The sequence below is a fragment of the Carassius auratus genome, chromosome 46 (assembly GCF_003368295.1).
Source record: "Carassius auratus strain Wakin chromosome 46, ASM336829v1, whole genome shotgun sequence".
Lineage (NCBI taxonomy): Eukaryota > Metazoa > Chordata > Actinopteri > Cypriniformes > Cyprinidae > Carassius > Carassius auratus.
The window spans coordinates 13297152-13325074 of record NC_039288.1 but is presented as its reverse complement, the minus strand read 5'-3'; the positions used below and the strand labels follow the sequence as shown (position 1 = coordinate 13325074).

At 38.3% G+C, this 27923-nt stretch overlaps 1 protein-coding gene across 7 annotated transcripts in view; it reads right to left on the bottom strand.

The window, feature by feature from the left end:
- gria4b (glutamate receptor, ionotropic, AMPA 4b) overlaps positions 1–27923 on the bottom strand; it is a 77763-nt gene that overhangs the window by 7366 nt on the left and 42474 nt on the right. For 6 of the 7 annotated variants that reach the window (XR_003278796.1, XM_026234931.1, XM_026234930.1 and 3 more), the window contains exons 4-12: positions 23699–23883; positions 22689–22742; positions 22019–22177; positions 18261–18428; positions 17170–17274; positions 13400–13510; positions 9532–9738; positions 8202–8575; positions 98–296 (exon numbers count right to left, since the gene is read on the bottom strand). Coding sequence is in view for 6 of the 7 variants with exons in the window: in XM_026234931.1 (XP_026090716.1) it covers positions 98–296; positions 8202–8575; positions 9532–9738; positions 13400–13510; positions 17170–17274; positions 18261–18428; positions 22019–22177; positions 22689–22742; positions 23699–23883 (1562 nt within the window). In the remaining variant the exon portion in view is untranslated. Of the gene's footprint in view, positions 1–97; positions 297–8201; positions 8576–9531; positions 9739–10161; positions 12818–13399; positions 13511–17169; positions 17275–18260; positions 18429–22018; positions 22178–22688; positions 22743–23698; positions 23884–27923 lie in introns of those variants that run through there. The other variant, XM_026234933.1, reaches the window with a different exon arrangement.

Sequence of the window (27923 nt, the reverse complement as noted above, 5' to 3'; positions counted from 1 at the left end):
ATCTGTGGGTTTTTGCTGTTTTTTTTTTTTTATACTAATACGGCACTTAGAATAATTCAATAGCTTTGGCCTCAATTCAATAGCTTTGGCCACTCACCCTGAAGAACTCTTTGGTGGAGCCTGAGTCAAGGGTACCATACGCAATGTCTGTCTGCTTGGCCAGGTCCTCAGCACTTTCAATGGGCGACACCATCCTCTCCACAGTGAGGAAAGCAGCCAGGTTGGCTGTGTAGGAGGAGATGATGATGAGGGTGAAAAACCACCACACTCCACCCACGATGCGTCCAGATAGAGACCTACACCGCCGGAAAGGAAGAGTGGAGAGGAAAATGACCATGCAAGGAGGGTTTGAAGGAGTAGTGAATGACAGCAATGAGAGCAATGAAAGAAAGGATAACATTGATAAAGAAGGGTAAAGGAGGGAAACATTGGGGGAAAGGGTATTGAGGAAGGAGCAGGAGGAGAAAAGGAGATACATGTTTTGTCAGTTTAAACAGAATTACTGTTTCAAAATTATTAAATACAATTTAAAGGAATTGTTAATTCAAAACCTCCAACAATTTTGTTTTTCAAAATGGTACTGTATGTTATTTTTTCCATGTTAACTAAGGTAAAATAATTGGGTTCAGTAAATATGATTCAAGAATATGATGCATCCGATTTTTGTTTTCAACTGTTTTCAACATTAATAATAATACAAATGTTTCTACGACACAGCTTTTTACTCTATAACTCTCAAATTAAGTATGGTCAGGTTTTACATCAATGAAGTTTGGTCATGAGACAAGTCATTTTTAATTAACATCTAGCCTGCAACATAGCTGACAAATTCAGTAACAACTTAAAATGATCTATGCTTCACAAAGATATTGTGCTGCTTCAGATGACTTATGGAAGATATAGATCTTCAGTCTTTCACTGCAGTGATCATTTAGTTGATTCTGTGTAGGTGAGGGTCTCCTCAGCTAAGAGGGAGATCTCTCCGACACGTTGCCATGAAACCAGATTGGCTATTTAGATTGGGCCAGAAGGGACGTCATCCACGAAGGGGGCGAAGTGCTAAAACCCGACACTGTTTAAATTCTCACCTCACCCCGATTATGCAAATCAGTTGACAGGATGGCAGCGCAAAACGAGCATTGCCAATTTATGCAGGCCTGTCCTTCTATTTCCGCTGTCAATGAAACACTTCTGTATTAAGACGCAGTGGCTAACATAATTACGGACTCAAAGCGGGCCGTCACCCACCTGAAATTTGAAGCAGAGTACACTGTGTGACTTGAAATCTGCTGCTAAACACTAAGCTGCATGCAGATGCACCAATCAGTCCCGTTGACGTTTGAGGATCAGATGCGCCGGGGTTTCGCGCTAACCGTGGTTAATTGATTTGACTTCATGAGACAAAGCCAATTTAATAAGAGCCTAAATTGAGTGGACACGAAACCAGTGAGTCACCCCTTGGGTCGCTCCGCTGCCCTGCCGCTTGGCATACAGTATCATTCATAAAGACATATGATCCATGAACAAACAGGAATTCTCTCTGGTCCCCATAAAGTCATTTCTTGTAAAACAGATCGTCTGATCACAGCTCAATGATAAGAATCAAACCGGCTCTGTAGATTTCACGCATACACACAATCACAAAATAAGCAAACTATCACCGGCGACGTATCCCTCAAATCAGCTCATTATCAAAGCAGTGCCATTAGAGCTGTGAAATGGGATGTGCTACTGTCAGTGAAACCCTGCGCATTACTCACTACGCCACTTTTATGCAGATTTCTTATTTAGAAGCACACATCAGCATGTGTGTATTTGAGCGAGAGAATGTTTGGTGAATTTAAATTACATTCTGAAATGGTTTTTAGATTTGTTTAGGTAGTCAGAGGGACAGAAAGTGAGACAGAGAGAGACCTTGACATGCCATAGATAAATGTAAAGGTCACTACCCACAGCCACAGTGAGCCTCCAGCATTTTATTTATTCATGGCTTCCTCTCGACCGCTCTGATTAAGATTTAATACCTCCAAATCAATTTCGCCATCCATGAGACTAGAGTCGTTCACAATCACACTCCACATTACTGATCAAATTGGAAAAATAAAACAAGCAAGCTCTTACATTAGCCCATTAGAAATAAATGTCTTCCTATATGGCAGCGATTTCTATCTCTTGGCATTGTCAGATACAGCATGTGGCGTCTTCAAACACCTGGATGTCTCAGTATGGCCTGAACATTAAAAGAACATGAACGTGTTACTTATTATGAAACATAACTAACTGGATTACGCTGTAACTTTTTCTCATTCAGAATATAAGTTTATTTTATTTATTTTTTTACATCAGAAGTGATCAAGTGTTTATTCCCATAATATAGTTTGCATTGACATATAGACTATATATCATACATTTTCAAAAGTTATGATGTCAAGAATCCTTGAATATGATGATCCACTTGTCAGGGACTCACTTCCTAAAATAAAAAAAGTAAAGAAACAACACTGCCACAAAAATATTAAGCTGTTTTCAACACTGATAATATGAATAATATTTCTTGGTCAACAAATCATTTAAGAATGATTTTTGAAGCATTGTGTAATGCTGAAGACTAATCTAATGGCTGCTGAAAAAACAGGTTTGCTGAAAAAATTATCTTTTCAAATAAATTTTATTGGTAACAATGTTTCAAAACATACTGTAAATGCAGCATTTGTTGAACATAAGATTTATTTCAAAACCATTACAAAATTAAAAATATATATTTTTACAAATAAAATATATAAATACTGTTATAAATAATTTATTAAATTAACAAAAACATTTTTTTTTCATTTTTTCATTGTCATAGGCTACACTTCTATAGAACTAATCAGCTTTTGTTGTCCTTATATTACATATCATAATATTTGTATACAATTTCTATATTATAAATATTATCAGTGCTGAAAACTGTTTCATATTTTTTATAAAAACCTTGATATCTTTTTTTTTTCAAGATTCTTTGATGTATAGAAAGTTCAGAAGAACAGTATTTATTTTGAGCAATTTAACCCATCCTTGTTGCCTAAAAGTATTAATTTATAACAATAAATAAAAAAATAAAAATCTTACTGACCAAGTAAGGTTATATTTTCATGCAAAACAACCCATTTACACTGTATCAGAAAATATAATCCAAACATCATATAATATTTCATATTAATATTTACGTTATACTATCCCCAAAAAACTTTTTGTAAAATCTTTTCTTTTCCATAATTTCCATGGCCCTCCAAGCACCCACTTGCAGTTCCCTGGGCATCCTCTGACCCAAGTCTGAAAGCCCCTAATCACTCAAAGTTGCATTTCATTACTTTTTAATGCAGAATGAGTGTATTTACACAAGAATCAAAACCACAGGAAACAATGTATCTCTCTGTTCCATTTTTGACAAAAAATATCTTAACAGCTGGCCTTTTTATTCCAATGCACAACAAAACAGGAAAAAAGACTACAGCCAAATAGTTTTTCCATCCCCTACAAATAACTAGCTTGACTGGATTCCACTAAAACATTGTTCCTTTTTTGAAAATAAATCCAAATGCCATCCAAAAGCATGACACACATCTCTAGTCTAGAACAATGCATGCCATGTAGAAAACTGTACTTGTCTGCAAATAAAGCATATAATACAGAAGTAAGTTATCTTATTTGATAAGATCAGATGGCATTACTTCAGTGGAAAACAAGTCATATATGTCACATGCATTACTTGTAATGCAGCACATAATGCATGCTATTTTGTGGATGCGTTTCATCTGTCTATGGCCATAAATCTAAAAAGAAACAACAGTTCAAGGGTATCAACTTTTATTCCAGAGTGTCTTATGTAGATAAATGATTTGTGGGCTGAAATTATCATTTTGGCATGAAGGAAAACCTGGGGCAAGGTTTCCTCTGCTGTAGCATAATCTCCTTTCTCTCATTTCCATCACTGTTACAGTCAATCATATCCTTACATCACTTCCATGATCACTTCTCTCCTCCTAACCCTACAATCATTTCCAAGCCATCTGAGGAATAAAAGAAGTCAGTAAATAGAGGCAATTATTGGAGCAAGATCGACCATAAAATACAAAAGTACGGATAGAAGAAGAAAGCAAAAGAGAGAGGAGGATGGAGAGAGACAAAAAAGGCAAAAGAAAATTGTTCTTTGACATACCAGAAAAAAAACAAGTTTGTATAATGGGAGATGAAATGCTGTCATAAGTTCAGAAAGCCAAAAGAAAACCCTAGCTTTTTTTTCTATCAGTTTTTCATACGTTCCCTCCTCCTTATATCCAGTTAAGCACATGCTAAACCTGCAAACACATCAGCTTCACACATACTTGAATAAATAATAGCCAGTCTGTGCAAGTGAAGCACTTCAAGGACTTGATACTTCAAGAAAAGGCTTATCGAAAGGTTTTATATAAGGGCTTCAACACGGTTTTTGAGTTGCGACACAATCTTTCATCCCGCATACTGAACCTATGACTATCATTAGCATATCTTAATTCCCTGCTCGTCTCGTGATGCAATTTCAAGAGGCTTCCTACATTGAAGGCTGCCTGTGTTTGAATCTGAAAATGAGATTTTTTTTTAATCTTCCCATGTCTGATAGGGTCCGCTGCTCACATGCATTATAACTACAAAATTACTGCAATAGCGCATACGCCAGATGCTGGCTGTTTCCGAAACCCAGGATGCTGCTGATGACGCCTGCCAGCCCGCCTGAACCAAAAACACGACAGGGAAAACAGGCAAGAGTTATGACCCTGTCCGGCCCCATCACACAAAACACCCTCAGCATTTTCATACCCAATCATTCCCACATCATCCTCATCAATCATCTTCCTTACAAACTGTTTCACTCGCTGTGGAAACTGTGAACAAGGAGGATACATGGAATAGAGTGGTGCTAAATGAACCTGAATTAATTACATGTACTGCAGCTTGACTGTAAGAAATGTATTAAAATATGATCAATGCCTCAATCTGAAGTGCTGTGTTTATGAATCAATATTTCGATGGAGGTTCAAGCTCAGACTGTGCACGTCTTATTACACAATCAAAGTTGAAGTGTCTAATTTCTGCACCAAAAACAATGTAACATAACAAACAGAGACCTGAAATCAAGTCTCCCCATTCACAGGATTTTAAAAACTTTTTTTAACTAAAATGTAAAAATTGTAAAAGTAGAAATATATTTTACTGTATAAAGATTTATCAATAATGTTTGAGAAAAATATTAAGTGTGAAATTAAAAAGACAACATGGTGATCTCTAATTCTGAATTTGAACTGAACAACAAAAACAACAATTATTATTATTATTATTACATAATAACAGTAATTAATAGTATCTTATTACTAATTCAGAAAGAAATAACAGTAATGATAATAACTATTATTTATCTGTACAAAGACTGTGATGATTGTACAATTTAATATTTTACTTATTGGCATTAATCTAACAAATCCAAAAATGCTGCTGCTGCTGCTACTACTACTAATAAATATTACTTTCCTGTAATACTATGTGATAAAATTAATAAATGTGATACTATGAAGACAACACGATGATCCCAAAATTGAATCAACTACAGTAGAGAACCATTAGTATATACTGTGCATATGTTTTCTACACTAAAAGGAAGATTACAGGGAAAAACATGCAGAAATATGAGCAGATTTGGCTTGAATTTCTTACTGCTAAAACGCATAAGAATCAAAATTGCACAATATTTTTTTCTTTTCTCTCAAACATCTGCTTCATGGCTTCCTGTAAATCTCACGGACACTAGTAAAAAAAAAACCTGTCTTAGACTATGATCTGTCTTGTGACAAATGGGTTTGGCTCCACTATGCTCCAAGAAAATGGAATGTGAAAATTAATACGAAATCAATCAAAATCTTTACTGCAGGGCAGTACGGTCCTGTGAGAAAAGAGAAAGTATTTTAATGTCGAAAAATTACACACTTCAGCCGTTAAATATGCATATAACTATCAAGTGCATGAGAAAAAGAAAGCAAATCTGCGCATTTGAATAACCAGTAGGCTATTAGACAGGGAAGAGGGGGAGCAGGAGGAAAGGACAAGTACTGACACCCGGGTAACGCTGCTGTGCAACTGCGTCATCTTGTCTAAATCAAGAACATTGAGGTAAAGGCACATGCAGACTAAAGAGAATTAATGGCATGTATTAAAGGAAATGAATGGAAGTGCTTTTTCCCACTTTTTGCCCGTCATTTATCATTGGCTCCAATCCAGCTCATGAATCTTTATTAGTCATATGCAAAAACGGTGAAAAACATGATTCTTATAAGTCCTAAATGGGTCCTCTTAATCCAAATCAAAACCATAGGCCCTCTACAGCGCTGTGATGTACAGGCTATAGAGCAGAAGAGATAGACGCTATGATTTTGACGGCTCTCTAAGTACCTGCTGTCTTCTGCCATGTGCTGTGCTTTTTACTGCTCTTCTCTTCCCCTTGGCCTGTCATGAGTGATTTCTTATCTGGTGGGGGCTGAAAAATAAAGCCTGTTTTTTCTCTCTTATCTTGATAACACTTTTTAAAGAGCTCTATCGTGGTCATGCAGGTGCTTATTACACAGAGAAAAGAGAGGGCGGGTGGGGGTGCGAGCGAGAGCTGGCGCTGCGGCGAGCCTGATGTTAAACCCACAGGCGACGAAAATGACAAAAACAAACTGCCACACATAGTAACATTGAATGACTAGCATATTTCCTGTGAGAACTAGCTGGCAGGACAGACGGGCGATGTGTGGACATCAAATGGGACCCGGGACCCCCCACTGGCTTCACTGATGGTAAAATTCAACAAGGTGCAAAGTGGAATGACACCTCAGTTATTTACTGAGGAACCGGTGAGACAAAGTGTGATGCATCACGTAAATACACAGTAAAACATGTTCAAGGGATAATTCACCCAAAAATTAAAATTGTGTCACCATTTATTGTTCTCAAAAACGGTTTGAATTTCTTTCTTCTTTGGAAGCCAAAAATTATGTTTTAACTGCTTTTGTGCATACAATCAAAGTCAATAGGGCCCCATAAGTATTTCTTTTTGAAATGTCTGGAATAATAAAACTTTTTGTTGTTGTGTTGTTTTTTTATTTTTATTAATTTTTTTGGGTGAACTGCTCTTTTACTACATACAAATGGAATATGACCATATCAGTAAGTATGTTTACATGCACTTACAACAATAATTTGTAATGTAAAAACTTAAATCTGATTGAAATCACAATTTTTTTTACCAGTTGGACTAACATATCTATATTATATCATTAAAGCTCGCATTTGGTCAGCATTTATGGACTACAACTGGCCTCAGCATTGTTCGTGCGAAATGAAGCACATCGATTACCTGCAAAATGTATTTAATCTTTTAAATATTGTCCTGTACACTAATGTTCAAAGGTTTAGGGGGCGGTAAGTTTTCTTTAAAGATTTTATGTGTTTTTTAAATAATTATTCTATGCTCACCATTGTACAAATAGTAATTCTGTGAATTTTATTACAATTTTAAATAAGCATTTTCTATTTTAATGCATTTTAAAAGCTGAATTTTTAGCGGCCATTTTTCCAGTCTTCAGTGTCACACAGAAATCATTCTAATATGCTAACTTGCTGTTCAAGAAACATTCTTATTGTCATCAATGTTGAAAACGTTTGTGCCGCTTAACAATTTTGTGGAAACCATGAAATGTTTCAGGATTCAGAAAGTTCAAAAGAACAGCATTTATTTGAAATAAAAGTCTTCACTGTCAATCTAATCTGGCTGAAAAAAAAGGATTTCTTTAAAAGAAACCCATGGCGCCTGAAACCTTTGAACGGTAGTGTACTGTATATCTGAAGATTCCAAAAACGGGTGCATGTAAACGTTCTTAGTGATGGTTGTGACTGCTTATTCCTCCCTCCCCAAAGATTGAAAGCAGATACTATGATTAAACAGCGAGTGTTAATGTAGGTTCTCCCACTTGGCTGCTCCTCCATGTTCTTTAATTCAGACTCATCATCAAATCACTATGGAAACTACTGCAATGACTCTATTTCAGGTATCAGCAGATATTACCATATCAGAGACATAACTGTATTAATTCCCTCTGAAATTCATATTTTCCCCTCTATTCTGCAAGTGGTGGTTTGAGTTTACTGACCTGGGCGAGATGTCACAACCCTGCTGCATGAAGGCTCCAAGGGAGAACCAGAGACTGTTGAAGATCCCAAACTCATTGGGGGGCTGGTCGCTTGGCAGACCGTCAGTGCCCTCCTCGGGCTCCTCGGTGTGCCACTCATACGGGCTGAAGCGGCTGACCAGGAAGAGCACCACGCTCACGCCGATGTAGGCGAACACAATGCACATCCAGATCTCGTAGGCCAGCGGGTCCAGGAAGGAGAAGACACCCGGCTTGGACTTCTGGGGCTTCTTGATCATGATGGAGATGCCCAAGCTCATGAAGGGTTTCGAGAAGTCAATGACCTCCTCCCGGACCAGAGTGATAGTCAATGGGGCCACAGCGATTTCCGCTTTCTAGAACAACAGAAAAGAATGTTTCATATCAATCATCTTATCTAATCACTTCAAAATATGCGTATTTACAAGCAAAACAGACATAATGACATGGCTAAGTTTATTAACTGAGCCATTCGATTGGATAAGCTAATACTAAATATTTGCATTCAAAGCTGAGATCTTATATTTGACCATTTTACTTAGAGGAGAAAAGAGAATAAAAAGAGAAAATGAAGCATAATCTGCCGCTTCCCACCTCTCCTCACATCCTATTTTATAACTTCTCTAATTGAACAAGGCTTTGCATATTAATGGCAAAAAAATCCAAGGAGTTAATCTAAGAGGCTTAATACTGAGTTTTGGGGGGCGAATGATAAACTAAGCAATGTAGAAAAAAAAGATGCTTACAGCTAAAGACAGAAAATACTGTAGAGTCTAAAGTCTGGCTGCACATTCTTCTGCATAGCAAATCTAAAAACTAGATTATTGTTGGTGACTTAGTGACACTTTAGACCTCGGCAGGGTTGCGCAAGACTAATCCAAAAAAGAAATTAAAGTTCTCACAACTGCCTGACACTTTCAAGAGGAAGAAAAAAAACTTTTTCTGGTGCTCAGCAAAAATCAACAAGATGACAAGCACAGGCTGTATGCAGTGCTCATTAATAAATATCAGCCTCTGAAAGGCTGGTTTGTCTTATTTTCTCTCTTCACCAGACGCAGAACTAAACTTTTACAATGAAAATTCACATCAGGCATTCCTTGAAGGCTTCACTGAGTATTTCCATTTTTGTATTATATAAGTCATTAAGGTTACAATCTTGTTCCTTCATTTAGCTGAATTATTCATATTTACGGAGTTGAAAATACTGACTGATTAAAACAAAAATCAACTCTGTGCCCTGGAAGCATACAGATACATCTATAAATCGCATACTTAAGTCAGGACATCGCAAAAAGAAAGGAAAATAATTTACCCCGTACACCAGCTCCCCAACCATCCCGTTCCAGATCTTTGTCTCTGGGTCCCTAGCTCCATACTTTCCATCAGGCACGATGGAGATCTTATACTTGAAACCGATGTGTTTAGCGATTTCATATGCCAGATCCACGCAGTATCCCTCATATTGCTCGTTCCCCTCGTACATCTCCCAGTTCTTCTTCAGCATTACATATGGCCCTTCCTGAATGAACAAAACAATGAGGTACTTTCAACGGCCAACATGTCACTTTTATAAACAAGTAAAATGTTTAAAGTGCTTTAAACTTAGCATTTCATTTGTATTCTATAGTCTAAAGATGATGTATTGCAGAATTATAGATTATTAAAATGTTTTGGAAGCAGTATTAAAGATAATTACAGTCATTATATGAGCCTGTGGCATATTCTAGCCATAAGAATGCTTTTATATTGCATATTGCTTTTGTTTTAAATTGAGTCAATATTCGTGCACATAAAACAAACAAAACCAAGGATTTTCAATCAGGGAGAAATGCTTTAACATTTAAGAAAGGGTGTACTGTATGTATGAAACCATAACATACACGCATTAACATGAAGCACACAAAATGTGCACTCTGTACTGTACATGATTCAAAGCAATGATAACTGACCCATAAAATTCACAACTACAATTTATTACAGTTGCACAACTTTATCAAACGTTACAACAGCAAACTGCTTTTGCAAACCTGTCACATGCAATGACACAGAAATTTGCTTCTAACTTTAAAATTGATCACTGAATCATATAAGGGATAACAGTTTAGATGACAAAAAGGAACATTTGTGCAGAAAAAAAGCCATAAAATAAACACAAACGGTCATCAGTATGATGTACTATCATAACAAACAATTTCTAACACAATACACGTGCTATACAGCTGCAAATAAAATGTTTTACTTGCAAAGTGATGGCAGAACATTTACATAAAAATACTGAAAACCTGCTTCGCTTTTACAAATATGTTCTAATCCATATGGCTAGGCTAAAATGATGAAAGACAGAAAGCCCAGTAGGGAGAATTAAATATTTCACACACAGCAAATAGAGCCCTCCACACTGAATGTCAACGGAAGATCCGTTTCATCTCAAATTTGTTTGATGTATGAGAATGCAACCTTCTGCTGAAATCTTTCTAACAAGCACAGGGCGGTGTTGTTCCTGATCAGTGTTTTTATACAGGTAAAAACCAATAAATAAATAAATAAAAAAGGATCTTTAGCAGGTAATGGCTCAAGTGTGAGTGATCTGTACTCTTGCGTCATGAGGTGGTGTATAGGCAGTCTTGCAAAATCATGTTCTAACAAACACCACATAAACATTCTTCATTGCTTACAGCCTCTAAATTTAAAGGGATAATTCACCCAAAATGGAACCCATTTACACACCACCTGAGTTTCGAAACCCATGACTGACTTTCTACCGTGAAACACAAAAGGAGATAGTTAGGCAGAATGTCCAAGCTGCTCTTTTTCATAAAATGAAAGTGAATGGTGACCATCCAAGATTTTCCACTGAATATGAATAGCATCTTTTAATTGAATAAAGATAGTATTGAACACAAATAGCACATTTCCTTCTATAATGTTAGAAGACATCACCATAAGTCATTTTGGATTGCTTTTATGATGCTTTCATGTTACTTTTTAGGTGCCCATCCACCTTCATTGTATGTAAAATGAGCAGCATGAACACTCTACTGAAGAAATTCATAAAAGTTTGGGAACATGACGATCAGCAAACAACAATCTCTCTCTATTTTCTTTCTTTTATTTGGAGTGAACTGTCCCTTTAAAATGTAAAAAAGTATAGAGCATAATGGGAAAATGAGATATACTTTGAGAAATCTTAAAGGGATAGTTAATGTTAATCTGCTTAGCGTGCACGGCATTCGGTGCTTGAGGTGCGTATGCACTCTGGCGTATCACTTCCGGCGCTTGCGTAAACTACGCCAGACCACATACACACCTCACACACTGGATGCTGTGCACGTGCTCAAGGCAGTTGGACATAGTGGTGTATTAGAGGTGTATCCCCCCAGAGTGAGTTTGTTTTTAGACAACCATTATTTCAGAGTGTTCCCCTTACTGTTTCTAGGCTTCTCACGTGACACACTGTGTCTACAATAACACTGTAGGACAGATAGATCGTTTTTATTTAGTTTTTTCTTTTTTTATTTAATATATATAAACTTGCATACCATGTCATGAACAATCTGATTTATAAATGTGTGTAAATGACTGTTTTGTCATTGAAAAACTTTACAGTTACTTACTCTATGTGTATCTGATATGAATAAAGCACATCTGCAAATTAAATTTGAATGGATTGTTTTCGTTGCTTCCATAGACATGTGTTTTTTTCAAACTCTAAATGTATTGTTTTACAAGTATTTATGTGTATTTAAATGTCTGAAACCTAAAATATGCATTATGTGGTAAATAACACTGCATAGTTGTGATAATATGACAAGAGCAGTGCATGTCTATCTATGGCTCACACTAGCCAATGCGAGAAAACGCAGTTTGAATTTGACAGTTATGTGACGTCACCGAACGTTCTAAATCCCATATGTGGGAACATACTCCCAGTGGCACTGAAACAAGAATCCCATATGTGGGACCATACTGCTCAAAAGGTTAATTTGAATTAGTTTTTTTACTCTCCTAGATTTTGTTACCATTGCCATTATTATATGACTGACAGACTGCAACGGTTGGAGTTAAAAATCATCATTTGTGTTCTACTGAAGAAACAGAGTCACCTACATCTTGGATGCCCTGGGGGTAAGCAGATAAATATCACATTTTCATTTTTAGGGTGAACTATCCCTTTAATGAATGCAAATGGGCAGTAATGATGATTTTATATACAGTGTGCTACAGTATATATACAAAACCTGCATGCTATAAAAACCTGGTTCTTCTGTTTGCAATACATGTGATATAAATGCTAAAGTAAAGACTTTGTTTGGCTTCCATGGGTCTATCCAGTTTTCCAATTCTGGAAACTCATTTCAGACTAGCAGGTCTTCTCCATTCATGATTGAGTTGCTTATCAGAGCTTGTCTTCATCTTCATCCACAGCTTGATTTCTCAATGTGGCTTTATTTTGGCTCAGGTACAGTAGTAGCATCCATGTTTTTTCCCTCAGTTCTGATTTGTCTTTCTGTCTGTCCGAGCTTCAGTGAGCGCTTGATTTCACCTCTGCAGAGTCCATCAGCTGTTCAGTTTCTTAATAAGGGATTCTTCACCAGGGGCTGAAAAGAGGAGGATTTGGCTTCAGGTGCAACACTCCAAAACCTTAGCATTTAGCAAATATGTGTCTGAACGTCCATTACATCCTTGAATCAGTGCATATACATGTCATTTACAGTATCCAAAATGTATAGGAATTACATAATTTATCCCAATCATGCAGTGTTTCAATCAGTTCACACATTACAGTTGACAAAATGAACAAAACAAAATACAAAGAGTCCAAGACACCAGTTCTGGTAACTCTGACAGTACGTGAGAAAGGTGGATGATGCACACACGGACGTAAAAACATTTGGGTTATCTGAATGGAAAGCAGTATGACTGACAGGTCACAGAGAGAGAAAATGCTCTTTGATGAACAAGTATAGCGCAGCTGGGAATTTCTGCAGTGTTTGCAGATCGGAATCTTTGTGTGTGCAAGTTATGAAGAAATTCATCGCCATTGAGAAACGTTAAATTTTTTTACTAATTTGTTTGAGAGGGGCTCTTGTTATATGGAATCTTTCAGATGAAAGACAAACACCACAAGTTATTTTATTGTAAAACTGTCAAATAAAGTCTCAGGAATTGCAGCTACTCACCATAATAGTCGTCACAATCACAGTTCTGTTCTCCATGCCAGACGTTTCATTAGGAAGCAAAGCTTGATCCTGGGTCAGTACCAACTTATCAGCATCATTCCAATATCCGATCTGGAGATGGGACAAGGACGAGAATGAGACTCCAGACCTAACTGAGATCAAGTGAATACGTGCAAACCTGCCCATAATGGGTAAATGTGTGTAAATGTGCAGAAATTATTTTATGTTTAAACCGAGCTAAACAATTCATTTTTCAACTGACACCGTGTCCATACCATTCACATTCAACTTAGTTTGGCTGAACTACCCCTTCAAAACTTGTTTCAGAGAAAGTACACTACAGTTTAAAGTTTAGGATCAGAATGTTATTTATTTATTTATTTTTTAAAGAAAGAAAGAAATTTATACTTACTAATTGGAAGTGACAGTAAAGGTATTTATAATAGTTTGCTGAATTGACAATAATAAAACAAATGTTTCTTGACTGGATCGATGGCTTCTGAATATTCCGATTTTCAATCATACATAAACTACATTGCAAAACATATAAAAATACAAACCTTTTTTTATTTTAATAATACTTCTCAATATTATTGTTAATCAAATAAATGCAGCCTTGCTGAGCACAAGACTTTTCAAAAACATTTATGAATCTTACCGACACAATTTTGAATGGTAGTGTATCTTCAAAATAAGTGCTTTTTGTCTTTGACTGCTAGATTTTCTGTCTTAATTTTAACATGGCTAAATTTGTGAATGTTTGTATAGATACTAAAGAGTAATGTTGTTATTTTGTGTGGTTTAAGAACACAGAGTCACCACTTGTAACATTTTGCTGTGGGATGATAAACTGTCAGACTGAGGAGACGCGAGCAGTGGTGTGTGCCCGTGTCCTTACTAGACCAGGGGCGGAGCGGGGGGGTGGCTAATGGGGCTTAAGCCCCGAATGTTTTGTCAAAAGCCCCGAATCTTTTAGCTTTTTTAAAATAATTTCAACTTTGTTTCATTTCCTCTCAGTCTCTCAGACTGGAGCGGCAAAAAAAAAGAAACAAAAGCTCTATTACTGTGCGTTGTGGCGGACTGTAAAGCATCACGCATCACTTCGCTTGTTTGGCAACTGCTGATAAAAACTAACGAAGAAGAATATAAATCATCTTCTTCGTCGTTGTCATTAGGGGCTGGTGGGCTTTTTATTTCACCGCCGTCGTAGCGAGCTCACTGACTAACCGCCTGAAATTAACATTATGGACATAACAATTTTTTTTAAAAGGAACTCGTAACAGCAAACCTCACCGGCCAGAGAGAGATTCAAAAGCAATATATCCCAATGTATCAAATGCTAAGTTATTTCAGGGCATGTTTTACAACTGTTCTCGGCACATTAGTGGGATAAGAAGATAGATTAATTGAGAAATATAGCTGGAGAACAATTAAATACAAAATAGTTTGTAGGCTCTACTGGGTGAATATTTTTTTTTTCTGAGTAACCATCATTTTCCCAGATAGTGTATAGATTTTTAGGCATTCTGTTATCTCAAACAGCCTGAAAAATAGTGCATTTAGCTGACATAAATGGGGGAAAAAAAATCTCCCCTGCGGAGTACACCCCTGCAGCCCCCTAGGTTTGGGCTAAGCCCCGAATGTTTACATCTTCTGGCTCCGCCCCTGTACTAGACCCAGATGAATGGAGAAAGAAGAGCTAGGTTCCAGTATCCGCCTAAAGCGGGGCTCGCTGATAAATGAGTGCAAACCCTGGCGGCTCGTTCCTGTGCTCCCCTCCTCCTTCTTTACTCATCACCCTGGTGCACTGCTCCATACTCCATAAAGCACGCCAGAGGCAGAGAGCTCCTCATAACTTTAGAAGAAGGTGTGTGACACAAGACTTTATGGTACTGTACATGCATAACTCTGGTATTAAAACCAACAGACCATCCGAGACCGAACTTGTGCATTATTTTAAATCTGTAAATCTGTTTGCAATTAACTACGAAAATCAAACGAAAAAAGCAATAAAATAGTAAAAAGATTTTTTTCTTAAAGGGGGGGTGAAATGCTATTTCATGCATACTGAGTTTTTTACACTGTTAAAGAGTTGGATTCCCATGCTAAACATGGACAAAGTTTCAAAAATACTCCTTCCGGTTTGTCACAAGTTTCGGAAAGTTTTTTTCGAGTCTGGCTCTGTGTGACGTTAGATGAAGCGGAATTTCCTTATATGGGTCCTAAGGGCACGTCTGCCGGAAGAGCGCGCGCTCCCGTATAGCAGAGCACTGAGAGCACAACAGACATTGACTGATCAGAGCGAGAGCGTCGCGAAAAGTCACAATAGGAGTGTGTTTTTGGTTGTCAGGGCAAGACAACCCTGCACAGATTACCAAAAAAAAAAAAACAGCATTAAGGGACCAGTGGATGGAGTTTATTTTTACAGAGCATCAACAGAGTTGTGCCAGTGTTTTTGTTTGTTTCCTGCATTTCGAAGATGCTTGTTTTACAAACAAGGCCCAGTTTGACGACGGATTTGCGTATCGTTTATTTCTTAAGGATGATGCAATCCCAACGAAAACGGGTCACAATCGTGTGTTGGAACCGCAGGCGGTGAGTAAAACTGCTTCAAATATCTCTGCCTCCTTGTTAGTGCGTCCGCCTCCCATCGGAGACCCGGGTTCGAGCCCCGCTCGGAGCGAGTCGTTGCTGCTGCTGCTCTCGTTCAGTTTCAGCCTCGGGATCTGATTCTGGATCATAAATATACGCTGAATCTGACTGTTAGCCATGGTTTGTTTTGGATGATGGTTTTTTCCTCAAGGAAAAGTCACAGCTTCCAAACGCTCTCAACGCAAAAACCTACTGGCGCTTGTGATTTTTTAGCTCCGCCCACACGTCATGCCTCCAGTCGTGTTTTTCCGGGAAAAATCGGTACAGACTATCTTTCTCTTATGAATATAATAAAACTAAAGACTTTTTGGAGTTATGAAGGATGCAGTACTACTCTATAGGTACTCAAGATTAACAGGATATTGAGTGAAAATGAGCATTTCACCCCCCCCCCCCTTTAATAGGTTCAAATATTTGCTAACGGACTATTTGAAAATAAATCCCCTCTCTCAATTTGATGTCCCTCACACTGAGAATGTTTCTTAACTAAATATAATTCGAACAGATTCTTTCATTTGATTTCCCACAATCCCACAGGGCCATGACGGTCAGAGCCTGCTTGTCAAATAGCCCACTCACTCCGTCAGCCAACGTGGGTAGAAAACAGAGGACACTGTGCTTTGGTGCCAGAGCAGAAATAATGACTGTTTCTGTGAAAATCGGCATCCATCATTTGTGTGAGTCCTAATGATTCATTTGGGTTTATAAGGCAGACAAAAATGGCTGTAAAACACAATTTTCACCATGTAAAGAGCTCCATATATGCATGAAATGGGAATGCAGTGGTGAAGTTCTGTAAAAGACTTACAAGATGTAACAAAAGAAAATGCTGACTATAAAATAATAAAGACTCATCAGGGTCTCCTGGGATTGTTCTCGCAGAAACAGCTGCATCAAATGAAGCACAGAGCGTTAAGCACATCAAGAAAGACAATGAATTACACTGCAATGACACTCGACAGATGTAGAGAGAGAGACCAAAAGCAAAGCATGAGTACACTTTCTCAGAATCATAGATAAATGTAGACAGAAACCACCCAGACAAGTACATTTTAAGTCAGACAGACAACATCAAAGTGGAAGAACTACCAATGCACGATATAAGAATGACATCTTACCCTTCTGGGGCCGTTACTTTTTAATTCGAAAACATCCATAGTGTAGTTTACTCTGCGCCCGTAGTGGTCGAACTGGACATTTCCTGTTAATCCTTGGAGGCGCACCTGGATTGCAGTGATTAACAACGTAATTACAGTTTATCCAACCACTGCAAAGCACCTCGAAACACTTTCATTGACACATTCACTTTCTTTCTTGAACTTTAACACCACTTTCTTCTGAAAGTATTAGCCCAAACCAGTGTTTCTTAAACAGGGGGTCCATCCTTTCAATCATGAATGAAAATCAAAAAATCAGAAAACCATTGCAAGCGAGAGTGGAGCCAAATCATCAGCAACATTATACTATAACTGTTGAGTCTGCATTAGGACTAAGCATAAATATACAAGAGGATATAAATTCTCCCTGGACTCTTTTAGCGATGCAGCAGCAGAGCATGTAAAATGTGGGAGAGATAAACTAAAATATATAAAATATATATAATATTTCTTACCTATCTGTGTATAATTACAAGCGATTAAGCAATTTATTTCTTATAAAACACTCATGATTCAATAGTATTTTTACATGTTTGACATGCACGTCCTAATTACTGATGCAAATAAGTGCTGTTTTTTAGATAAGTGTGACAGTATTTACATAGTACTGTAAATATGAAGTGTTATTGAATGTTAATCATTGTATTTGTATATATTTGTTTGTGAGGTGTGTTGTTGGGGTCTGAGAAACAGATTGGGGTCCACCCCCTCACTGCTCTCTTCCTGCTCTCACTGTGTCTCTATGCGTCTTGTTTTCTGTCACTCTCCCGTTTTGCTTCTCGCTTTCTCCATCCTTATAGTTTCCTCTATTTTACCTTTCCTTTTCCCCTGTCATTTTCTACCTTCCATAGATTCAAATTTGGGCATTTTGCATTTTTCAGATCGTCGATTACTGTTCTGTGTAGCCTCAGTCCTTTGTCACCTCACAGCCTTGTTTTTTTTGCGTTAGATATTTATTTCAGCTGCCAGTTTTACTCCCATTGAAACACTGCACAAAGCACTTCTTTCCCCTTCTCATATAAAGCCTGCATTTGCTCATCTGTTCATATGACCTGTTTGAGTGTGCGCTCCATGTCGATGCCCTGGTTCCAGGGGGCAGCAGGGTTGGCCAGGCAGTCCCCGGCGTTGCCCCTGCGGGAAATGTCCACCTTCTGCCTGCGTAGGTTCCGGAAGGCTTCTGCCATCACCATCACTCCATCGTATGTCAGAGCGGAAGTGTACTACAGAGACGAGAGGGTCATGGAAAGGTCAATATATACAGTAACGCTTTAATGGTGTTTTGAAGGTTCAATTTGTGAATATTACTTAGCTAGTACATTAGCTATCAATGCGTTTAACAGCATTTATCTTTGTTAATTCAGATTTGTTTAGGTTCTACAATTTGAAATGTTACAAATACTTTTTTAAAGATCCTTTTAAATGCAGCTTCGGTGAGCAGAAGAGATTTCTTTCAAAAACAAGAGACAGAGAGAGAGAGAGAGAGAGGGGGTGGGTATATCTATCTACCGAAACTATAAGACATGAAACAAACTAGTGTCTAACACATATATACAGGAAAGTGCCCATCAATTAAACTGTTTAATAGTCATACAATAATAATAATAATAATAATAATAATGCAAAAAAGAATGCGGCATTGACCAATCAGAATCAATCACTCCTAATGTTATTTATATGTGCTTTGCATATTCAATTCAGTGTCTGTACTACACCAAAATGTTGTTTATTGTACATGAATGAATTATATTAATTAATGCCATTTGTAAGGGCTGACGTCCCTAATGAGCAGAGAACATCCAAGTGGAGTCATGGGGAAAGCGGTCTGTGTTTTGCAGCTGCATCAAAGAAAAAAAAAAGAAAAAAAGGGACAAACCAAAAACATAAAAAGAAAAAGAAATAGAGGAGAGCAGTGACTCGCACATGCTTGTCATTGCACATATTAGGAGCAGACAGAGCATGAGAAATCAGTGAGCTCTGACACAGTAGCTGTGAGGCGCTTCTTGTTCAGTCTCTGGTGGGTGGGAGTGGGGGGGGGGGGTCAGCTGCTATCGGTGGCTGCCCTGATTGCACCAATAAGTGGCTTGTGCTCTTTCTCTCTGCCTCGCTGAGATAAAATGGCATGGAATGAATCACTGCAGGCAACACACAGTATTTTTTTTTACAAAGGAAACAAACCGCAACTCTGCACACGCATGTGTCCTTTAGAGGCCTGATGCTCCAAGCCCTTGCTTTTCATCTGCTGCTGTGTTTCTTATTGCTGTTTTAGAGAGTTTGACGTGGTTTATTTCATCAAACTGAGTCCGACAAGGTCACCGGAGCTGAACGTACATACATGCACACTATTAAAGGAAAAATACCCCTGTGCGTTCAGACTGTCTTGCTTGTTTGATGGTTGATGGTTGAAAGAAGCCACTCTGGCCGTGCTGTGAGACAGTTTTTGGTATTCCATCAGCAGATCTCTAGTGTAAGAGCTGGGACTCTTTGTACCGTTACAAACCAAACACAAAGCACACAGAAAGACCCCTGGGCTACAGTGGCATACAGGGAATGAGATATAATGACAGAGGAAGTTTGAAATAGAGCGATTCTGCATTTTTTCTGAATGCATGTACCCTGCCATTCAGATTTTTGGGGTAAGATTTAAAAATACAGATAAACAATAATATTGTAAATATTATTGCAATTTATATAATTGTTTTCTGATTTAATATAGCTTATAATCGAATTTATTCCTGAGATGGCAAAGCTGATTTTTTTTCCCCCCGCCTGTCTTCAGAGGCACATGATTCTTCAGAAATCTCGCTGAAAACTACTGCACAGCCGAATATTTTTGTAGAAACCATGAACATTTTTGGGGGGAATTCTTTGATTAATAGAAAGTTCAAAACAGCTTATACTTTGAAACATAATAAATGTCTTTATGGTCATATTTGAGCCACCTAATGTATCCTAGCTGAATACAAGTGTTAATGAATTACATTATTAAAATAAATTAATGACTCTTACAAATTAAATAATTACAGGATTTTCATTATCCGTTAAGGTGATGTGTTTATATTTAGTTTACTACCATTTCGTGGTCCAACATTAATTATCAATGGTAGCAGGACTATCTTTTGACTCCTGCAGGACAGAAAGGAAGTACTGCAACAGCTGCAGCTGAATCACTCTGGCGAATGCCCTGTGCCCCCCTAAGCCCTAAAAACACATGGATTGATCCCTGGAAAGGTGGTGCCTTCAGGACACTTACTATAGCCTTAGCAGGAAAGCTTGGACATTTTATGAGGTTTTGGGGTGTCAGTCGTGCTGCTTTCTGAGATGGGCTTATAGGAGTACTGTAGCTTAAAGTATTTGGGATGAAAGACAGAGCAGCTGAGACAAAATACCACAGGGCGAGTCTTTGAGAGTGTATATGTGGATCCCTGCATGTGTTGACATGGTTGGACCACAGCATCTCATTTACACCCCGCTTGCTAGTCTGCTGGTGTCCCTCCCCATCATCCTGCTCTGGCCAGCGGTGTGCATTGAGGAGCAGCAGCCTGGGAAAGTGACGTCCCCTCAGGCCACGCCAAAGGGATTTCCGTTACGGCGGCACATCACCAGGCGAGAATCAATGCAACCGCCCTCCAAGGAGTGTCATCCTCATCAGGCCCCAAGGGCAAAGTGAGTCCCAGTAAAAATGGATAAAACGGATCAAAAATACCTTGCTTTCACGATGCAGACACGAGGCATATCAAATCACGAGCAGGATTCGTCTGGTGAGATGAGGATGAATGAAACAGCTTATGATACGGTTTATTACACTGCGTTTCTATTTAAGAACAATGTGTACATCTCATTTCAATACTTCGGCACAGTTTCTTTCTTTGACACACATTCCAGTTCTGGTATAAAACAAGTGAGGTTCATATTTCTTGTGAAGACTATGCATAATGCACATCATTTTTACTCCTTTCAATTCTATCTATTCATCTTTCTTTCCTTATTCTATATCAACTTATCCTTCAATCCATTCATCCTTTCTTTCTTCCTTCATCTCTCCGTCCATCCATCATTTCTCCATTCATTCCACAAACCACCAACATCCATCCTTCTATGCATCCTGTCTTCTTTTATCTATCCTTTCTTCCATTCATTCTTTCATTCATGCTTTCTTTCATCCACCCACCATTCTGTTCTTATGTTTGGTATCTATTTCTTTTTTCTTTCCTTCGTTTAATCCACCTATCTTCCTTTCTTCCATTCAACCATCCATCCCTTCCTTTGTCTATAATTCTTCCCTTAATACCTTTCTTCCTTTTTTGCTTACATTATTCATCCATCCTTCCTTTATACACACCATATCCTCCACTGTTCCTTTCTTCCACCTAACCATCCTTCCTTACATCATCCATTCTCCTTTTCTTTCAACTCTCCTTCCTTCCACCCACCCATCCTTTCTACCTTCCTTGTTTCCGTCAACCATCCATCCATTCTTTCTTTCTTCCTTCCATACAACCTTTCTCCCTCTCTTGCTTGCATTATCCTTACATCTTTCCACTAGAGCATCCTTTCTACCTTTCTTGCTTTCATTATTTATCCATGCATTTTTTTACCCGTCTATCCATCCATCCAGCATTATTTCCTTATGCTCACCCATTTATCCAAAATGGACATTAAGACTTTCTGCCTTCTGCCTCATTCTGGACATTTGGGAGTTTTCGCAGAGTGGTTGGAGGGACTCAAACAGGACGTTTATGCATTTGCATTTTATGCATAATGAATCTGACTTCAAAGTGGTTCCACACTGGACCGGGCCAAGCAATGGTACCTTGGGAGGAGCGTCAGAGCCGGGATACTCGCGCTGGTCCAGCTTGTTCCAGCGCTGCATGAGTTTAATAACCATGGGATTGCTGAAGTCCACCAGCTGAAAGCCTGTCACATTGGCTCCCCCATGCATGAAACGCTCCAGATTGATGTCCTTAAAACCCTGCCAGGGCAAAGAAGTAGAAAGAATAAGAAATACAGAGAGAAAGAGAGAGAGAGGGAGAGAGAGAGAGAGAGAGAGAGAGATTATTAAAACGTAGTTGGCAATGCAGCGCAACGATAAGAGAAATTCCACAAACATTCATATCCAGCTTGCCTCTGTGAGCCCATTCTGTGCACAGCCAGAGAGCAGGGAGAGAGAGAGCATGCTCTGCAGCTCCCAGCATCATTAAAACACTGTCACCACAGCTCACACTGGAATACGAATTAGTCTCTCAAATTGACGTATCTTGCTTAAAGAAAAGCGAGGATTAAGAAAGCAAAAGAATGAGGGAGGGCAGGAGACAGAGAGGCCAAGACAACTAGCGAGAGAGAGAGAGAGAGAGAGAGAGAGAGAGAGAGAAAGATCAGTGGAGTGGAGAGGAATATATAGAAAGTAAGAGATAAAACAGAATATGAAAGGAGGACAAGCTGACAGGGAGAATAAGGCGATAAAGGAATACAATTTAGCTCACCAAATTTGCCATGATGTAATGGTAGCCTTTGACATGCTTGCCGACACTCACAATCTGCAGAGATAAACCAGACATTGCAGTCAGGGCAAATCCTAAAAGCAAATACAGTTGTCGGCATTCACCCAACATATGAATGTACAGAAGAGCTGGAAGCTGTTGGGAAAGCAGAATTCTGCTGTTATTAATAATTTCTAATCAAACGGGCTGAATTTTCTCAAACTGCTCTGTAATTTGAGGAATATTGAAGCAAACACCAGCAAGAAAATCTTAAAATGACTTTGACAGTTACACAATTTTGCAAAAGGAAATATCATGGGATCAGTTTGCAGGGAATAGAGAAATATGCCCCTCTAATGTGTCATCTCCGCAAATGAATTACTTTAGGAAATCTGTTCTTTGTTCCCTCAGGACCTTGTGCTTGTGCATATTTCATTCTGTTTAGTTAACCCTGATGCACAAGAGTACAGTACAGTTTATAGACCTTTAAAAACATGTTTAACCATTCAGGGTATGGTGCTGCATTACTTCAGACCCTGTCCAATAGTTCTCTATGTGTATATATTATGGGGTACTGTGTTAACACATAACACAGTTCAAATAAAATGAATAAAATTGAATAAAATAGAACTACAGTACGTCTAGACTATCTATCCGTGTCTGTTATTTCAGGAGATACAGACAGATAAAATTCATACATATTAAGAAACACTTCCACAAACACTAAAAGAAACAGGAATTATTATCATTACATTTTTTGTTGTAGTTCTGAAAAAAATATCTGTCCACCACAGTTATATAAAGTAAAAAGAACACATTTAAATAAATTAACCAATAACCAACTAAATGAAAACAATTAAAATTATAATTTCTATATATATAAATCTTGATCTTTATGTTTATCTTGATGTTTGTAATATATATTTTGTGTCTATTCAGAATTGTTTTATTCATTAATTTATTGCATTTTGCATTCCTTTTTAAATTGACTTGACAACATCCTCTTATCTCACCTGTTCCAGCATGTTGTTGAGTCTCTCTGCCTCCAGGTCTATGACGAACGTCTTTTCCTGTCTGCGGTCTAGGTCTTCGAGAAGCTGCCGGTAACTGGCATCATTAAAATTCTCGACACATATGGCGCTGACCTGCCAACCGTTCTGGCCCGCCTTTTCCATGATAGCCTGCAGTATCGAATACCCTGCAACAAAACAGAGACAGCGAGGCATTTGATCAGCGTGTGTATCAAACCACTGAAGACTTGATCCATTGAGCCCTGGCTCTCATTTATTCAGAAAGAATGTGATTTGTGGCATCGTCAGTGAGTCATTCCTGCACCAGTGCGGTACTCTCTCATCTGCAACTGCAGGCCTGTGAGCGATCACATGGCGCAGATCATGGGGCGCTGATATGAACCTCCTGTCCTTTCATGCAGACTCATTTTAGGCCTCAATCCCCACAAAGCTTACAGCCTCAACAGTACACAGAGAAAGTGCCAAATACATCACATATCTCCGGTTGCATAAACCTAATCTCCTGCATCCTTAAAATAGAAGCCATCATCATGCAGAAAAAACACATGTCAGTTAAATTGGAAGACAGAAAGAGCGGCTTTCTGTCATCTTCTCCAAGGTGTGATTGAGGCTTCCTGAGAGCTCCATTAGTGCGTTTGTGATTCTAGCCACTGGCCTCAGTGCTGCTTGTACTAATCAGACAGGGCTGGTGTTGGATATGTTAATCTAGCTGTTTGAAATAGGCACTTGGAGCCTCTGAGGCCCACTTGACTCCAGGATGAGCAGATGTCCCTGTAAAACGGACCCTTATGGTCACAATCAGAATTTGGCAACACAGCTCTCTCAGCTCCACTATTTAATGGATTAACCTGTGCTTGATCTGGCAACCCTTTTGCTCAATCGGTTGCTGGGTCTGTTCAGCAAATGGGGATTAATTTGTGCATGTGTATGGGTCTGTCTAGATGGATGACATAGGAGTGTCCATGATAAAAAAAGAAAATACATATACATATATACAGTACAGACCAAAAGTTTGGACACACCTTTTCATTCAAAGAGTTTTCTTTATTTTCATGACTATGAAAATTGTAGGGTCTGTCATGATTCTGCCCTCGTGTCCTTGATTTTTCCTAGTCTTGAGGCAGGATCATGGCAGACCCGTGTTTTGTGTACAAGCACATGGCCTTGTCTTTGGGCCATGTGCTTGTGTTGTCTCGTTCCCTTGCCCCGCCCCCCTTGTTATCCTAGTCTTGTCGTGATTGTCCTATCTGTGTCACCTGTTGTGTCTTGATTAGGTGCCCTATTTAGATCTCCCAGTGTGCTCTGTCTTTCGTCGGTTCATTGTTCAACTTATGTGTTCCTACCGGTCAGCCTCCTGAGATATCTTGTCCTTGAAACCCCTCTAAGAAGTCTTTCGTCTAGCAGTGAGTGTTTATTTGTAGTTCGTGTTCTCCTGTTTAGAGTCCTTGTTTACCTTGTCTACTCAGTTTTTGTTAAATTATTTAGTGTCTACCCTAGCCCTTGTTTTCCCCCTCGTGGGTTTTGTTTTTCCCCTTTTTGTATATAATAAATCCTCTGTGTAACCCGATTCCTGTCTGCACTTGAGTTCCTCCCTTGCCAACCCTGACAGAGTCACACTGAAGGCATCAAGGGCTATTTGACCAAGAAGGAGAGTGATGGGGTGCTGCACCAGATGACCTGGCCTCCACAGTCACCGGACCTGAACCCAATCGAGATGGTTTAGGGGTGAGCTGGACCGCAGACAGAAGGCAAAAGGGCCAACAAGTGCTAAGCATCTCTTGGGGAACTACAAGACTGTTGGAAGACCATTTCAGGTGACTACCTCTTGAAGCTCATCAAGAGAACGCCAAGAGTGTGCAAAGCAGTAATCAAAGCAAAAGGTGGCTACTTTTGAAGAACCTAGAATATGACATATTCTCAGTTGTTTCTCACTTTTTTTTTTTTTTTTTTTTTTTGTTATGTATATAATTCTACATGTGTTAATTCATAGTTTTGATGCCTTCAGTGTGAATCTACAATTTTCATAGTCATGAAAATAAAGAAACTCTTTGAATGAGAAGGTGTGTCCAAATCTTTTGGTCTGTACAGTATATAGTAATACATATATTATCAATATACAGTATAATACCAAGGAATTAGTTTGCAGGGAATACATATATGTATATATAACATATTTCCTTAAATGTATACATGCAACAGATGCAGTCAATCTGAAAGACATTCCAAACTTGTTTCAAACTTGTATGACTTACTTTGTTCTGAGTAAATTATGACAATATATATTTTTCCAAAAACTTTTTTTCAATATATTGTTCGATATATTTTTCATGGTAGTAGAGAAGACAGTAGACAGTTTTTTTTTTTTTTTTTTATATAATGAAACATTATTTCAGACTTTTACTTGAGATTTGTGAAGATGAATGATAAAAAAAATGTGTAACACTTTAGAATAAGGTTCCGTTAGTTAATGCATTTATTACTGTATTTTTTTCATCTTTGTTAATGTTAGTTAATGAAAATAGTTATACAGTAGTTCATGGTAATTCACAGTGCATTAACTAATGTTAACAAGCACAACTTTTGATTTAAATAATGCATTAGTAAATGTTGAAATTAACATGAACTAAGACTTATAAATGCTGTAGAAGGATTGTTCTTGCTTAGTTCATGTTAACGAAAGTAGTTAACAAACATTAACTAATGGAACCTTATTCTAAAGTGTTACCAAAAAATGTCCATGAGAAATACACTTATGCTTGATAAAAATATACGTAAACTCACATGCACACACATTTATTATAATAAATATTGTAATATTACAATGAATGTATTATAACAGAAAATGACTTTAAATTGAGAAATTAAAAACAAATATTTTTTTGAATGCAGCTTTAAAGAAATTGATAGGGGCGCTCCGATCATGATCGGCTGATCGTTAATGCGCATCTCCACAGTAAAGCCGGTTCTCTAATCAGCGGTTAATTCCATCAGGTGCGTGATTTCACATAGAGCAGCTGTTACTACACAGAGCCATTGTTAATAGAGAAGATGCGCAAATCCACTTCATTTTCAGCGTTTATTGGCGCATCTTCTCTATTAACAACGGCTCTGTGTAGTAACAGCTGCTCTATGTGAAATCACGCACCTGATGGAATTAACCGCTGATTAGAAAACCGGCTTTACTGTGGAGATGCGCATTAACGATTGGCCGATCGTGATCGGAGCACCCCTAGAAATTGACAGATAAAAAGACCAATAAATGAGTGGGATGTCATTAACCCAGATATTAAAATCAAGCAATAAGTTGTTAAAACTATGCATGAGATCCATTTATGCAATTGACAGACACTTTTATCCATTACATTTCAAGGTTTGTGTTTTATCGGCATGTGTGAAAATCGAATTCACAACCTTGGTATTTCTAGCATCATGCTCATACCAGTTAAGCTACAGAAACATTATACTTTAAATGCTTGTTGAGCAACCACAGTGTTTACCAATGCACTGATGCCCTCAGGATACATGTAACATAAATAGCCATGAATTAACATATCAAAGCTCTGTACATTATTGGTGATATGGACATTTTAACATGCCAGTGTGTTAAACAAACAGCAATCAGTCAAGTAGTCTGAATACATCCACATTCACAAGTAAACGTGCCCGACCGCACACACTAAACCTGCTCTACACTCTCAATATCTGCAGATGCCTGCAGTATCGACCACTAACTCAGTGCTAAAATTCATCTGCCATCTATTTCAAATCACAGCCTCTGCTTCTAGTAATTCAAGCAATTTAATAGCTGATTAATCAGTAGCTTGGGGTGTCATGAGCATATGTGAATTTCCATGTATGTGCAGGAACCAACCAGAATCAGCATTAGAGCTGCCTGCCAGCGTCCTCCCTTCCCCCCTCATTTCCAATCCAGCCCAGCAGGGGGAAGAAGCCCTGTGTGTGCATGTGTGTGTGCGTGCATGTGTGTCCATGTGTGTGTGGTAGACATATATATATAGAGAGAGAGAAGGAATGGAGAACAGACCATGACAATGCAGTGAAGTGCCAACCTCTTACACCAACCATTCATCATGTCCACATCCCTCTCAGATTGTATCTGCTCAGAGGCTTTCACAGTGCACTGAGTCTAAAGCAACTCAGCCTGTAGTCTAAACAAGGGCCATCAGAACAAAATCTGTTCTTTTCAAGA